Raw genomic sequence first — 16,039 nt, forward strand, 5'->3', positions numbered from 1 at the left:
GTACTAGGTTTTGGTGCTTCTTCGCCAGAATGCTCTGTATCCGAAGTGGCGGCGCTACCTCCATTACTTTGGTTTAGATGGTCTTCATCTCCTAAATATGGGGTGTTTTCTCTGGAAAAAGCGAGATTTGGGGTTTGAGGGTTTGAGCCTTTTTGCTCTGGACCCGGAGAGTCACTCTCATCTCTAGGTGAGAACGGCAGTTTCTGTTGCATTTAGTTCATTTACGTATCAGATGGTTATGATATCTGAAGGAATGTGGGTGGAGAAATGGAATTACGGTGGAGAAATGGAATAAATGATAATATTAACTAAATCTTAACTGAAAAATTCTGCCGATCATAGTTTCGTTTTCTTAAATTTTGATGAGTTCTAGCTAGCTAAAGGCCTTCTCTGCCCTCAATACACGGAAGAGAACGAGCTCGAATCTCCGGTAGTTGAGGAGGTATGTGTTCTCTTTGAGGCCAAATTTCAGACAGAAGAGTTCTTGTAGACGAGACTTGACGCCTGCGAGGTCTGTCTTGGTGAGGGTGTTGGGATGAAGCTCCAAGGTAGTGTTATCGGGGACAACTGAAGAGTCTGTGCTGTGAGTATTTCGCTCGAAGGGGAATATTTTGAAGAGTTTCTTGTCCATGGGACCCATTTTGAGCTCAGAGGAGTGGTCCTGTGACTCCTTGTATTTAGAGGCCACGACATTATCGTATACCCAGTCGCAATACTGTTGAATTTCGTCATCTGAGAGGCTGAACACTTCCCGCGCGCTCATTCTATGCAATTTATCGTCAAAATAAGGAGCACTTGCTTGTGACTTCAAGCGCATCTCTTTGGGGTCTATTATTTCTGGAAAGCACCTGAAATAGACGCTGAGTACAAACGACATGACTGATATGGCTTGGATTTCGGCGCCGACAACCAGCCCATTGAATCCTTGTTTGAACACTCCGTCGGTCACTTTCCATACCAATTCGTGGTACAAATACAAAAGCGATGCTGCTTGTGGAATACCAAGATCGGTGAACAACACGAACGCCTGGTAATGAAAGCAGTCGGCAGATGTGGCACCGACGGCAACAATCTCAAGATTATGCGTCCATTTAAGGATATTCCGGTAAAATTGATCCTCAAGAGGTACGGCGGTGGGGGTCAACATGATGTATGAGGAAGGCAGCGGCATGGTCTTGATCATACTCGCCGGTAGCAACAGAGTGGCATTTATGAAGGGTGCCTTATTCTCCTTCATCATGAACAAATAAGCAGCTATATTTATGGGCGCCTCATTTAGCAGTCGAAGTGAAAGGTATACTATCGAGTATAAGTCGATAATGGTAGGTAATTTTGATGTGAACACCCGCTTCACTAATCTGATCCACATAAGCCGAACGGTGTTGAGAAGGTTCTTATGAATAGACATCACTTTCTCTGCCCCAAGTCCCAGATAAAGATGATCGACGATTCTGGGAGTGATTTTCTGTAGCACACATTGAAGACATTTGAACACAAAGATTTTACCAGAGTCACCATGAAGACGCTCCAGTCTCGTCAGAGCGAGGTTTGACGCCACTGGAGTAGCAGAGGCTTGCGATCGAGATCCAAATCCAGTGTCGGTAAGCTGAATGTTCAATCTTTTTGTTTGTGTATATGATTCTCCATCATCATCCTCGAACTCCAAATTTCCCTCCATAACATGACCAAACTGGCAGAATTTTCTTCCTGCTGCCAGTCGGTAAAGCCTCGATCGACAATTGTCGACTCCACATACGGGACCTCTCAACCATGTGGTTTGAGACATGGTTGTGGCAGAATCTGGGGTAGCGATGAGATGAGGTAGAGTCGGCCGGGGAGTAAGCACAAGAGATCTGAGACTCGAGAAAGAAGTACAATATTCTATTCTTTAATGACCTCAATTTAATTCATATTTTGATTTCAAAGTGTTATTCAAAGCGACAGTCAGATAATTCATCATTTTTATCTCAAGTTCATCGGAGTTGTAATGACGGTAGAGGGGAAATTTCAAAACCCGGATATTCGCGGCCTCTATGTATTCGCGGCCCCCAACTATTCGTGTGCATGCCACATGTCTACAGATCAAGCCAAAATTGGGATTTTTATGAAAGTTTTTCAACGAAATATATCAATTGTCTCACATTCGCTCTTTTCCTTACGTCCGAGACCAAATTTGTCTTACTCTTGTGTCAACGTTCGAGCGTTTGCTAAACCGTTGGGATGAGCATTGGTCGGCGTTTAGCGCCAGCTGTCAAGAATCAAGACGGACGTGCATTTAAGCCCGGACTTCTCGATAGGGCGTGGTCCGCAAACGGCGGCATCTCCTCTCTTTTTATTTCGGACCTAATGTAGGAGCTCGCCGATGGGTTCTCTGAAGCCCTAAGGTCGGTGATGTTCTTGCGTAAGGATGGATTACACACAAGACAACACAAAGAAAATAAATGAAATAAATCAATAAATAAAACAAGAAAGATAATTGTTCTATACCTACATTCTCTACCATTACCTTATTATGCTACTTGCTCGGTTTGTAGTTCCAGACACGGCCTATCCAATCAATCAGTTTACTTCTTCAATTACATTGATTTTTACAGCCTGTCCCGCTAAACTTTTCAATTTTCAATAATTTTCCATCCCATAAGATGCGGTCTCGGTGATTATTAATTCGATGGTGGTTGTGTAGGTTATTCTCTCATAGTGCGTCCCGCGTATACATGAAGCTTCCCAAACCAGGCCTCAGATCCTCGGTGATAGGCCATTCCCCAGATTCTGCAGAGCGCGTACTGAAGGACCCAAAACCCATACTCCGCAGAGGAAATGGAGTTTATGGAGTTTACCAACAAATGGACGAAAGCGAATTTTGCAATTTGCAATCTTCCATGTATCCTATTTGCATCGTACGATCGTATAGGCCCAAAATCTCCGGCCACAGTTAGGCTACCTTATCTCTTGCATCTCGCCATAGAAATGGTGCATATACGAGCTCTATCCAGGTTGCAGTCGGATAAATTGCTGTTTAGGCCCCAGGGCCACACACTCAAACAAATATGTTAAGAGCCATTTTATGAAGCATGGTCAATTGCAAACCGAAAGTTTATTCCTCGTCTTGTTCTGTCTCACTAAGAAAACGAAACGGCGTTTTCGCCGCAGGCCGACCGCTATGTGCGGCCTGTCTAAACACCGTGGGCCCCTCTCGGAGTTAGCTGCAACTCGCACTTTGACTCCTAATTACCACCTCTAACACCTACATCAGTGAGGGGACTAGTCCACATGGCCCCCACACCGAAAAATGCAGCCGCAAAATTATAAATAAGAGCTCAATTCCACCTGAAGTCTCACTTTTTTCTTCTCTATCTTTACCGCTTCGATCACCTCTCTCCAGCAGACCTTGTCTACTCCACCTCAGAGACTTTGATTAGATCCGTTAATCATCTTTATTATCTATTAATTTATCGCCCTCGCCGCTGAAAAACAAAAAAATTCACTATGCTTAAGAGATCTGTCGTTCAATCTTCCAAGAGATTGACCCCAGTCATCGCAAGAATGTACTCCAACTTGCCATTGTCTGTTCCAATCACCTTGCCAAACGGTGTTACCTACGAGCAACCAACCGGTTTGTTCATCAACAACGAGTTCGTCACTCCAGCCCAAAAGAAGACCTTCGAGGTCATCTCCCCATCCACTGAGGAGGAGATCACTCACGTCTACGAGGCCAGAGAGGAGGATGTCGACTCTGCTGTTTCAGCCGCACAGGCTGCTTTCGACGGTGGCTGGTCCGGCGCCGACCCAGCTGTGCGTGCCAAGGCCTTGAACAAGATCGCTGACTTGATTGAGGAGAACGCCGAGACCTTCGCCCACATTGAGGCTTTGGACAACGGTAAGTCCTTGATGAACTCCAGAGGTGACGTTGCCTTGTCTGTTGGCTGTTTCAGATCCTCCGCAGGTTACGCTGACAAGTTCAACGGTTCCCTCATTGAGACCGGTGACTCCCACTTCTCTTACACCAGAAAGGAACCATTGGGTGTTTGTGGTCAAATCATTCCATGGAACTTCCCATTGTTGATGTTCACTTGGAAGGTCGGTCCAGCTATCGCCACCAACAACACCATTGTCTTGAAAACTTCTGAAACCACCCCATTGTCTGCTTTGTACCTTTGTAAATTGATCCAAGAGAACAACGTTCTCCCACCTGGTGTTTTGAACGTCGTCAACGGTTTCGGTAAGATCACTGGTAACGCTATCCTTGACCACCCAACCATTAAGAAGGTTGCTTTCACTGGTTCTACTGCTACTGGTAAGCACATCATGGCTAGAGCCGCTCAAACTTTGAAGAAGGTTACTTTGGAATTGGGTGGTAAGTCTCCTCACATCATCTTCGGTGACGCCGACTTGGACATTGCTGTTAACAACGTTATCACTGGTATTTTCTACAACTCTGGTGAGGTCTGCTGTGCTGGTTCCCGTCTTTACGTCCAAGAGAACATCTACGATGAGTTTGTCAAGAAGTTTGTTGCTGCTGCCGAGGCTGTTAAGGTCGGTAACCCATTCGACGAGTCCGTCTTGCAAGGTGCTCAAAACTCCTTGAATCAATTCACCAAGATCATGAGCTACATTGAGGCTGGTAAGTCCGAGGGTGCTACTTTGTTGACCGGTGGTGAGAAGGCTTCCGAGAAGGGTTTCTTCATCAAGCCAACTGTCTTTGGTGACGTTACTGAGGACATGAAGATTGTCAAGGAGGAGATTTTCGGCCCAGTCATCACTGTCCACAAGTTCAAGGACGCTGACGATGCTGTCAGATTGGCTAACAACACCGAGTACGGTTTGGCTGCTGGTATTCAATCCACCAACACCAACACCTGTATTGATGTCGCCAGAAGAATCAGAGCTGGTACTGTCTGGGTTAACACCTACAACGACTTCCACCAATCTGTTCCATTCGGTGGTTTCGGTTCTTCCGGTATGGGTAGAGAGATGGGTTCTGAGGTCTTCAACAACTACCTCCAAGTCAAGGCTGTCAGACAAGCTATCCACGTCTAAGTTACGATCCCTTCAAAATGATTTATGCTATTTATGCTTAATATAAGCCAATATTTATGACTAGTAAACCCTGTAAATGAGCCATTTCCTCAAGAGAATTTGCGATCAAAGAGCTGAGAGGTAATAATGTAATTCGTTCGAATAGAGTGAGTTACCAATACTACAATAGCCACAAGCACAATCGGTGTTAAGACAACCAGACCAAGGAACAGACACTAAAAAACGGTATTTATATTATCTTGCACTCTCTCTGAAAAATCTGACCTAAATTCAAAAATTAACTCCCGAAGTTTAAGATTGTAAAGGTATGATACAGACTAGCCAGTAATTCAAGGCATGTTTCGCAGCCAATTTTGTCAGGTGTACAGAGGGACCAATATAGCTTTCTCCACCAACAACAGAAAAAGTAGAAAAGAGAACGAAATTTTTCAAGCGACCCTCGAAATTCAATTTAGCCAAAAACACCTAGCAAGATCTTTCATAGTTTCATCTCCCATCGACTAAAATGTCCCCCACTCGCTAGATAGTCTGCGCTCACGTGACTATAGTGACTGTGGTCTGCCCTAGAATTCCTGTCTCCTGCACCCAGGCGCGCACCATCAACGCTAACTCTACTCACAAAATTTTTCTTTCTTCTCGTACTAAAACTATCACCGAAATTGGCAAGATGGTATGTGACACAACGTTGAAGCTATTGCATCCACACTAGGAGACCGTTTCCGAGAGTTCATAACAGATATCGACCACTTGCGACCCTGCTGCATGGAATATGATTGCCCATTACTGGTTCTGAAAATTTGCACAACCACATAAAACCTCACCAAATCAACAACAAATATGGAAGCCCTCGCCAGATCCAAATGCATAATGAACAGAAGAAACCAACCAGTTATGACCTAAACTCCTCCCGTACTCCGTCCATTTCCAGGCACTTTACTAACAACCAGAGTGACTCTGTTACTATCAGAACTAGAAAGGTTATCACCAACCCTTTGTTGGCCAGAAGACAATTCGTCATCGACGTCTTGCACCCAAACAGAGCCAACGTCTCCAAGGACGAGTTGAGAGAGAGATTGTCTGAGTTGTACAAGGCCGACAAGGACGCCGTCTCCGTCTTCGGTTTCAGAACCCAATTCGGTGGTGGAAAGTCTACCGGTTTCGGTTTGATCTACCAATCCGTTGCTGACGCCAAGAGATTCGAGCCAGCCTACAGATTGGTCAGATACGGTTTGGCTGAGAAGGTTGAGAAGCCATCCAGACAACAAAGAAAGCAAAAGAAGAACAGAGACAAGAAGATCTTCGGTACCCACAAGACCCACGCCAAGAAGATTGCCAGAAGACAAGCCGACTAAGCGTGTGGATTCTGACCCACTGATGACACCAATCGTAATATTGTCCGTGATCGTAATCCCTTGGTTTCTGTGAATTAAATTGTATCTTCGGGGCGTATTTACTTTTGGGATGCATATATTTCCTCAATAAAGAACCAACCTGTATTTTAGAGACTGAGTAAGTTTCCGTGTAGTGTTTCTTGTTTTTGTTAATTCTTTTCGATTAGATTATCAATGCTAAATATTATGTGAATGCTATGTTTCTTGATTTTAGTCTGATGTCACAGCCGAGTCGTGGTAATGTGCAAAGACGTCAAATGGATCCCCTTCAATAACTGAATTTATCTCCTCCTCGTCGTTTTCAGCGAAGCTTCCAGTAAAACTAGTAGCTGCGTGCAACGTTTCTGCATTTTTCAAAAATGCATCCATGTCATCACCGATATCATCGTACAGACTGCCGGAGACAATCTTAAAAATGCACTTGAAATATAGAATGAGTGACCGTAATCCCTTGAGGTAGCCCATGTCAGAATAATCAGGGAATCTTGGCGGCTTCTTGTAATTGTGGTAATCAACGTCGTCGCCAATCACACTCTGTGCAAAATCAATAATGTGAATTTTGATTTCCGCCTCTGACGCGGGAAGAGCACCATCATACATGAGAAGAATTGACGAGCCGTACATACGATAACCCTTCAAGTCCTGGAAATAGCTGTAAAGTTCTCGCAAGAGGCTGATGATCAGCGGAATTTTGCAAATGATCGAGTATCCCGACATGCCATCATAAAGGAATTTCGTGAGAGCCTTCGCAAATGGCGGTCCACTCTTTAAACGCCTTCCGAAGTACTTGTCTTTCATGAAGTATTTGTGTGTTGCCCTATTCCAAACTTGCAAGCCACAAACCCGAGTGCCTAGCTCCTTGGAAGAGGTGAGAGAGCACTTTTTTCTCTGTGATGCTTGTTTGGAATCTGACGCGTCGACACCATATTGTCTGGTTCCCATTTTTAGGTCTAGCACACAGGGTTTGCTCATGTCAGCGGTCAAGTCCTCAAGTAGAATGAAACGCTCAAATCTCGTATGCTTCCGAAGTACTGGATTTTGAAGCTCTTCTTTGGAATCTGACAGATGTTCGTTTACATCGTCCTCCATTTCAAAAATGTCTTCATGTTTACGAGTTTGTGGAACGAACACTTCTTGAATAACCTGGGCTTGTAAATCGGTGTTCACGGAGGTAGCACCTATGCTGCGATCGTGTGCATTCTCGGGAAAGTCCATTGAGTTCAGAGATGCAGACTTGAGAGTGTTGGCATTAGGTGCGCTAGTAGAGTAATGCCTCCAGAGTAAATCAGGAATTATGTGTCTGTTATCATCTAGAAGGACTTCTGGAGGTGGGTCCTCGCGACTTACACCTCGTAGCGCTTGATAACCCGGAAAGGATGGTCTTCGAAGATGCGGGTTGCTTGAGCTCTTGTAAGGCTTTCCGCTCGATCTGCTTAGATGTTGGTTCTCTAAGCCTTGTTCCAAATCGTCTACGGCTGATATGTCAGCGGCATACTCAGGAGTATCGTCGAAGGGCTCCTCTACAGGGCCAATTTTGGGTGTGAATTCTTCTTCTCGAACAACACTCGAGTATCTTACATTCAAAACCCCAATGTATTTGGGCATGAATTTGAGAAGGTTCAAGTGCTTCCGCTCCACTGCCTCGTACCACACATTCTCTCTGTTAACAAGAGCTTTACATACAGCCTTCTTACTGAAACGGAAAATTGCGGTATGACCACCTACTTTATTCTTGAAAGGCCGTAGTTCGACTGTCAAGGGATATATTTCACTGGCTTGTTGTGATGATTGCGTGGGAGCATTGGCGATATCGATCTGAGGAGTCTCCAGGGCTTTAGTACTCCAGTCATGCAGATGTTTCTTTATGTTTGTGAGCTCCCCCTTCAGATCGCGCTCGAATTCTACGTCTGCGGTTAAATGTTGGAGGGCAGCATTATCTGGAGCGGCATCTGGGGTGGCAGCCTTGGGGAGATTCTTCAAGGGAGTATGCGGGAAGTATGTGGCCAGCGACACAGGCTCGAGCATAGGAAGCGCAGAGTGTGTTTCGGGATCGGGGGACAACTGCGAGATCGTCTCTGTTGTCAATGGATGATCTGCAGCCTGGCTGTCGACCATCGACGAGTCAAACGTATGGCCATCGCCGAGAAACAATCTCAAGGATCTGGCGGCCTTACGGCCAGTAACTACAGGAACCTCCTCGTCCGTTTTGTTAGAGTTGGTGGCGTTCTCCATCATGGCAGCGATGATACGAGTGATGTATGGGAACCTCTCATGAGATCTCTACAAGCAAACAAGAAAGAGGTACAAGCGAACAAAATAGGGTGGGCACAGGCTTGCCTTTATATGTTCTCGCTAGAAGATGTGCTGTGGGTTGCGGGCTGCAGAGTGGATTAAATGTGTTTGGGGAAATCTGAAACACACCAATGTCGAAAACAAAAGAACACCAGAAGAAGTGAAAGGGGTACAATGATGGATGCGGGTGTTGTTATGTTTCAGGGGCCAAGATTTTTTCTCGATTCTGTGCTAGAGCAATGTCTGTGGGATAGAACGTGTTGCTGTGATGAGGAACGATGATGGTACACAAGGGCTATGTAGTGGTTACAATGAGGACTAGTGAAGGGAGAATTAATAGAAGGGAAGTCTATTGAGAATTTCTGATTTTTTGATACAAAAAAAATAATAAAAAAAAACACGATTGACTAGATATCTTGAACAAGACAATTTAACGGACCTTAAACCGTTGGCCATCTCCACGTTTCTGGAAAACGTGCCGTGCACTGTTTGGGTTTAGCCACGTTGATGAGGTCACCAGCGTCCGTACGGAATTGGCCTTGGAAATGTGAATGGTCTGGGAATGCAGAGAAAAAAATATCGTCTATTTTTGACCAAAACATTATCGAGATTATGGATATCTGGGAACGATGTGTTTGGAGATAATGAATGTATGGTCCTTGAAGTAAATTTTTCCTAGATTTCGTAGAATTTCAATCAATTACATAATCTTCGTTTTTTATACTGCTGGCATTTTCAACGCCTTGGCAGTTTCTTCTATTTCCATCCTGTTCTTGTTTGCATCGAGAGAGATCTGCAATATTAATTACTACAGCCGCCTGTGTGTAGAAGCGGCTCAAAGTTCGGATTTGACATTCTCGAAACGAGTGGGGTAAATTGGTCCCAAAAGCAATTCTGGAAAGATTCCAAATTTCTCCATGTTTGGAATTTTAGATTTGTTGAATCAAAGAGGAAGAAGAAGGCATTCGTGGGATATCTGTAAAAATGGTAGAACTAGAATTTTGCAATAGTGCTTCATGTGAAAACTCAACCTGATCGCTGACTTGACTTTGTCTCTCATGATGGTTGAAGTGGATATTTTGCTGTCAATTGGAGTTTTATGGTTCTGACTGTGCTCATCATTATTTATCAGATCTTGGAAATAGAACATAATGACTTGTCTCGTTAGGTTACGAAACCGAAATTCCAGATTTTTGAAGCTTCTAAAAGAGCTAGATTATGACTTAAATCATTTTTTATGCTTCATTCTCAGGTTGAAGGGGCCGGGCTCCCGTTCCACTGTGACACAACATATCAAACAAACAACGAAGACGCAATTTTGATATTTAGTAATTGCCTCTCGTTTTTGTTTTCATTCATCTCCTTTTCTCATTCAACTCCTGTAACAACTTGTCTTTGAGTCGTCTGGTTTACCTGGCCTAGGCCTGCACCTACTCTTGAATTTCAACAACACCAACTTACCAAGTCCATACATCTTTCCCTAGCTTCAATTCATCAAACCCCTTACGCAACTCATTTACACATACAGAATGCCTGTCCAATTCACTCTTTTGTTATCCAGACAAGGAAAAGTCCGGTTGTCCAAATGGTACAGAGCCACGAGTCAAAAAGAAAAATCCAAGATCACGCGAGAACTCACAACCATTATCTTGTCGAGACGAGCCAAGATGTGTAACATTCTCGAGTATAAAGACATTAAGATTGTCTATCGCCGATATGCTTCGCTCTTTTTCGTCATGGGTATTGATGCCTCCGATAACGGTTTGTTGACCCTTGAAATTATCCACAGGTACGTCGAGCAAATGGACAAATTGTTTGGCAATGTTTGTGAGCTCGACATCATCTTTGGTTTTTCGAAGGCCTACTACATCTTGGATGAATTGATACTAGATGGTTACGTGATGGAGTCATCCAAGCGAGAGGTGATTAAAAAGGTGTCGCAGCAGGACGAGCTTGAGAACATGGATGAGTTTGAAACTGTCATGGCTTAGAACTTATAGATGCCGATTTTGTGGCACATCTCGGTGCTTTGTCTATCATTGATTCACTGTACACATTTCTCATTATCGTGCCATTCAATATGCCTTGAATTAATCCTATTTTTGGATGCAACACCATATAAATATTTCATCTTTTGAACACATTTAATCCAGAGAGGGAACGAATGAACAGTTTCAGTTTTGTGTGGAGCGAATTGGGTATTCTCTACACAAATCAATCATAAATCTAAGCGTAAATATCTCTTTGCTAAAAATCCTACTCAAAGAAATCTATTGATTCGTGTTTGAGTCGTTTGGAGATGGTGATGAATCAACAATTGTACTACTTGCTCCACTTTAAATAATACCAAGGCATTGAAACCTACAATTTCGTCTTATCGGAAGTTACTGGTCAATATACCCAATCCTATGTCAATTTTATCATCATATTCTAAAAATGTTATTTCTATCTCCAAAAGACGGTTCTTTTGCAGCCACGTTGTGTGCAGGCATGACACTGTCTCATCTCGATGCTCTTCGCATTCCTACTATGATCAGTATACTCATTAAATGTCTGACGACGAATCATACGATATTGCTGGATCCTTGGCTCTATCGGCCAAGGAATATGACAGTGACGATAATGCCGACTCCGGAATTTCAGACTTCGAAGACCCTCAGGACATAGTAAGCGACAATGAGGAGAAACCCCCAGCTAAAAAGCAAAAGGTGGCCGCAAAACCCAAGAAGGGAGCAAAGCCAACAGCCACCATGCCTTCAATGGAATTGTCTGATGACGAAAACGAAGGCAACGCAGACTCTAAAGATATAGCTGCATACTTTGCCGTCAATAACCCCAATGCGAAGAAAGCCAAAAACGGTACCTTTGCCTCGTTTGGACTCTCCAAGTTCATTCTTGCCAACATTAACAAAAAGGGTTATAGACAACCCACTCCAATCCAGAGAAAAACCATTCCTTTGATCATGGAGAATAGAGATGTCGTCGGTATGGCCAGAACTGGTTCGGGTAAGACCGCTGCCTTCACTCTCCCCTTGATCGAGAAGTTGAAGGCCCATGCCGTGAAGCCTGGTGCCAGGGCTGTGATTTTATCGCCTTCGAGAGAATTAGCATTGCAAACATTTAAACAGGTCAAGGAGTTCTCGAAGGGCACTGATTTGCGCTCAGTGGTTCTCATCGGTGGTGACTCTATGGAAGAACAGTTCTCATCCATGATGTCTAACCCAGATATCATTGTGGCCACGCCGGGTAGATTCTTGCATTTGAAGGTTGAGATGGACCTCGAGCTCAAAACTGTGGAGTTTATCGTTTTTGATGAGGCAGATAGATTGTTCGAGATGGGTTTCGCTGAACAATTGAACGAGCTTTTAGCTGCCTTGCCCACAAACAGACAATCCCTTTTATTCTCGGCTACACTTCCAAGAACCCTTGTTGACTTCGCCAAGGCTGGATTGACCAACCCTATTTTGGTCAGATTGGACGCTGAAAGTAAAATCTCTGACTTGTTACAGATGTCATTTTTCTCCGTCAAAGAGAACGAGAGGGAGGCAGCTCTCTTAAATATCATCCTGGATGTTATTAAAATTCCAATGCCCACAGCGGAACAGATTCTCAAGATCAAGAGAGACAGTAAGAGAGCTGAGGAGCTCTCAGACGAAGAAGATCAATCTCACAAAAGAAAGCGCTTTAGAAAAGAGAGACTTCCTCCGGCAAATGCCTTGCCATCCCCATATTCTACTATTGTCTTCGTACCTACAAAACATCACGTCGAATTTGTGACTGGACTTCTAAGAGATGCTGGCTATCTTGTGTCTTACATTTACGGTTCTTTGGATCAACGAGCAAGACAAGAACAATTGTACAGATTCAGAATCGGCCAGACAAATCTTCTTGTGGTGACTGATGTTGCTGCTCGTGGTATTGATATCCCTGTTTTGGCAAATGTCATCAACTTCACCTTACCTGCTTCTTCCAAAATTTTCATTCATAGAGTTGGACGTACTGCCAGAGCAGGTAACAAGGGTTGGGCTTACTCTATTGTGAACAAAAACGAGCTTCCGTATCTTCTCGACATTGAATTGTTTTTGGGAAGAAAGGTCTTGCTTACGTCGATGCATGAGAAAAAATGCGAATTACTTAAAGAAATGAAGGGTGAATCATACGTGGAACCCAAAATTTCTTATACAGATCGTATGGTGGTCGGTTCTTTTCCTAGAGCTTCTTTAGAAGTCTCTCATGAGGCCTTCGACGCCTTGATGAGAAATAACTATGACCTTAAAGTCTTGCGTGATGTCGCCATGAAGGGTGAGAAATTGTATCATAGAACTAGACAAGCTGCTTCACCAGAGTCTGTTAAAAGAAGTAAAGAGCTTTTACAGACTAATTCTTGGGATGATCAACATTTACTCTTTGGTCCCAACTTGGAAAGAGAGAAGGAAAAATTCCTTGCTAAACTCACTCAGAGAAATGTTAAGGAGACTGTTTTCGAATATTCCAAAAAGGGAAAAGAGAAGGAGGAAGATTCAATGGTGCACTTGATGACCAGAAGAAGACGCCAACTTGCTCCGATGCAAAGAAGAGCCAAAGAGAGACAAGAACTACTTGAGATGGAACGTCAATCCGGGTTGAGTCATGCTATTCATGATGAGATTTTGAAGGGTGAGAATGGTGAGGTTGGATACACTGTGAAGAGTGTGGAAGCCGATGACGAAGAGTTGGCTGACGCTTTCGAAGATGCTGATGAGTTGATAGAGGCGAAGAAACAAGAGAAACGTGAGAAGAAGAAACAGTCATTCCGTGACCCGCAATTCTACATGAGCCATCATGCGCCAACTGAGGAGCTTCAGGATCGCCAGCTCTCCCTTTCTTCATCTTTCGTCAATGATGCAGCAAAGGCCACTTTCGATTTGGACAACGATGACAAGGCTCAGAAGAATTCACAGGTCATGAGATGGGACAAAAAGAAAGGAAAGTACATCAACAGTCAGTCCACAGATTCGAAAAAATACATCATTGGAGAAAATGGACAACGTTTACCTGCTACCTTCAAATCTGGAAAGTTTGACGACTGGAAGAAGCAAAGAAACATCAAGTCCAATTATGGTAACGAAGAGTCTAAATCTGATGCTAATGATAACAGAAGATTCAAGCACAAGAAGATGTCTGCTCCTAGGGCTCCTGACAAGTTCAGAGATGACTACCACAAACAGAAGAAGAAGGTCACTAAGGCTATTGATTCTGGCATGAATGTGAAGGGATTCAACAGACAGGGACAGAGACTGGAAATGAGATCAACGGAACAAATCAGAAAGGCAAGAGAACTCAAGGACAAGAGAAGAGCCAAGAATGCTCGCCCAAGTAAACGGAGATAATTTAATGCACTACATAATTGATAAAGATTATTTTTATTCAAGAAGACCGAATGTTTCAACACGCTCTTACAATACTCAACATAGAATGTTTGATTCGTGATCATTCATTTTAATGCCAATACCCTAAATACCTATGTCGGTGAAACCTATCTTCTGCCTCTGCGCCCGTAAGGATGAAACCTTTCTTTTCTGGAACCCTTCTGGCCAGAAGGACCCGATGGCGCACCTTGGCCGGAGGGACCAGATGGAGGTGGTGGTCCGCCACTTCCTCTTGGACCTCTTGGGAAGTTAACCCGACGGTCATCTCTATCATTCGGTTTGCCTCTTCTGCCATCTCCACGAGGGCCATCTGGACGAGAGGGTCTTGAACGTTCCCGATCATTATATCTACCAGAAGGACCAGTTGGAGCTCTTGAGTCGCGAGATCCCAGTGGGCCCAGGGGCGTGTGCCCACGACTGTCATAGTCTTCCTTGTAATTCTGATGTTGCTGTTGTTGTTGTTGTTGCTGCTGCTGCTCTTGTTGTTGAGGATTCAAAGGCTCCTCCTCTTGTTCGTGGCTACCTTCATTCTGATCATTTTCACCACCAGATTGTTGTTGCTGCTGCTGTTGTTGGTACATGTACCATTGCATCTTTTGCCAGTACTCTTGCATAGCTTGAGGCGTGGCACCAGGGAAGGAGGGCATACCATTGTTCATTTGCATTTGATATTGACCGTATGCATTAGCGTATGGAGCATACTGGCTTTGCATCTGCTGTTGTTGTTGCTGCTGCTGGTGCTGATTCTGTTGGTGCTGACCCCTTGGTTCTGCTCTTTTCACTTCCATAGCTCTGCCTTTCAAAGTTAAATACTTGTTGACACAACAACGGTCGACGGCCTCAGGGGAATCAAAAGTGATGAATCCAAATCCTCTAGATCTACCAGTGTCTTTGTCGATCATTAGTTGGGCGTCAATGATACGACCAAACTGAGAGAAAAAGTCATTGAAGTCCCTTTCATTAACAAGCGGATCAATTCCACCGACGAAAATCTTTCCAATCTTGTCTTGCTCCTCTCTAGCAATGGCTCTTTTGGGATCGATAAGCTTACCGTCCAAAATGTGGTCTTTTTTGATAACCTCGTCAACAGACTTTGGGTCCTTGAAGGTCAAGAATCCAAAACCTCTGGATCTGCCGGTGTTAGAATCCTTCATGATCGTCAAGTCCAAAATCTCACCATACTTGGAAAAATAGGCGATCATTCCATCTTCGGTGGTGTCCCAATTTAGACCACCAATGAACATCTTACCGCTGTCTCTTCCCATGTTTGAGGGACGGAATTGGTTGTTCTGCTGGTTGTTTTGCTGGTTGTTTTCATAAGGTGCGGAGTTGTTTCCTTGGCCTTGGTTATTGTATTGGTCATAGTTGTTGCCAGGCTGCTGCTGTTGGCCAAACTGCTGATTGCCATACTGGTTAGAGTTATTGTTGTAGAAACCTTGGTTGTCAGCAGGGGCTTGCTCCTGTTGAGGAGCATTAGCTTGTGCCGGAGCACCCTCGGTTGGGTTGGAAGAACCATAGTCAGATCTAGCCTCCGTGGCAGACGACACAGAGTCAGATGGTGCATCTGAAACAGAGGGCGCAGGAGGTGCAACTGGCGCAGCAGCTTCAGCAGCAGGTGCCGAGGTAGAAGCATCCACGGGCTTGGACTCTTCTACTTTGGCAGAAGCTTCGGGCTCAGGAGCCGAGACCTTGCTGGTTGTCGTGGTATCGTCGTCGTAAATGTCTTCGAAAAGAGCCTCGTCATCATCAAAAGCAGACATTATGTAGTATGTACCTATTAGCTAAGATAAGAAGTCGATATAAATACAGGGATTGCTTATCAGGAGATAAATGTATTAGAGTTTACACTACCGTTACTATAGACTAAGCTAGGGTAAGTATATGCTGGTTGTTGAGAATGTGAGGTTGGTC

General features: G+C 44.2%; 6 protein-coding genes across 6 annotated transcripts; 3 read left to right on the plus strand and 3 right to left on the minus strand.

Annotated features, from left to right (window-relative positions):
• Positions 1-373: 373 nt before the first annotated feature.
• Positions 374-1,786, minus strand: PUMCH_004343 (uncharacterized protein; the record flags this gene model as incomplete). The annotated part of the gene is made up of 1 exon (XM_063023281.1): positions 374-1,786. One exon carries the CDS (start codon positions 1,784-1,786, stop codon positions 374-376), a length of 1,413 nt encoding a protein of 470 aa, XP_062879351.1.
• A 1,700-nt stretch (positions 1,787-3,486) lies between these two features.
• Positions 3,487-5,037, plus strand: PUMCH_004344 (uncharacterized protein; the record flags this gene model as incomplete). The annotated part of the gene is made up of 1 exon (XM_063023282.1): positions 3,487-5,037. The coding sequence occupies one exon, from the start codon at positions 3,487-3,489 to the stop codon at positions 5,035-5,037; it is 1,551 nt and encodes a 516-aa protein (XP_062879352.1).
• Positions 5,038-6,638: 1,601 nt separating this feature from the next.
• Positions 6,639-8,663, minus strand: PUMCH_004345 (uncharacterized protein; the record flags this gene model as incomplete). Its single annotated transcript, XM_063023283.1, has 1 exon — positions 6,639-8,663. The coding sequence occupies one exon, from the start codon at positions 8,661-8,663 to the stop codon at positions 6,639-6,641; it is 2,025 nt and encodes a 674-aa protein (XP_062879353.1).
• A 1,586-nt stretch (positions 8,664-10,249) lies between these two features.
• On the plus strand, positions 10,250-10,711 carry PUMCH_004346 (uncharacterized protein; the record flags this gene model as incomplete). The annotated part of the gene is made up of 1 exon (XM_063023284.1): positions 10,250-10,711. The coding sequence occupies one exon, from the start codon at positions 10,250-10,252 to the stop codon at positions 10,709-10,711; it is 462 nt and encodes a 153-aa protein (XP_062879354.1).
• A 558-nt stretch (positions 10,712-11,269) lies between these two features.
• PUMCH_004347 (uncharacterized protein) lies at positions 11,270-14,089 on the plus strand (the record flags this gene model as incomplete). The annotated part of the gene is made up of 1 exon (XM_063023285.1): positions 11,270-14,089. One exon carries the CDS (start codon positions 11,270-11,272, stop codon positions 14,087-14,089), a length of 2,820 nt encoding a protein of 939 aa, XP_062879355.1.
• Positions 14,090-14,235: 146 nt separating this feature from the next.
• PUMCH_004348 (uncharacterized protein) lies at positions 14,236-15,888 on the minus strand (the record flags this gene model as incomplete). Its single annotated transcript, XM_063023286.1, has 1 exon — positions 14,236-15,888. The coding sequence occupies one exon, from the start codon at positions 15,886-15,888 to the stop codon at positions 14,236-14,238; it is 1,653 nt and encodes a 550-aa protein (XP_062879356.1).
• Between the last annotated feature and the right edge of the window lie 151 nt (positions 15,889-16,039).

Source organism: Australozyma saopauloensis, chromosome 5 (genome assembly GCF_035610405.1).
Source record: "Australozyma saopauloensis chromosome 5, complete sequence".
NCBI classification, from domain to species: domain Eukaryota; kingdom Fungi; phylum Ascomycota; class Pichiomycetes; order Serinales; family Metschnikowiaceae; genus Australozyma; species Australozyma saopauloensis.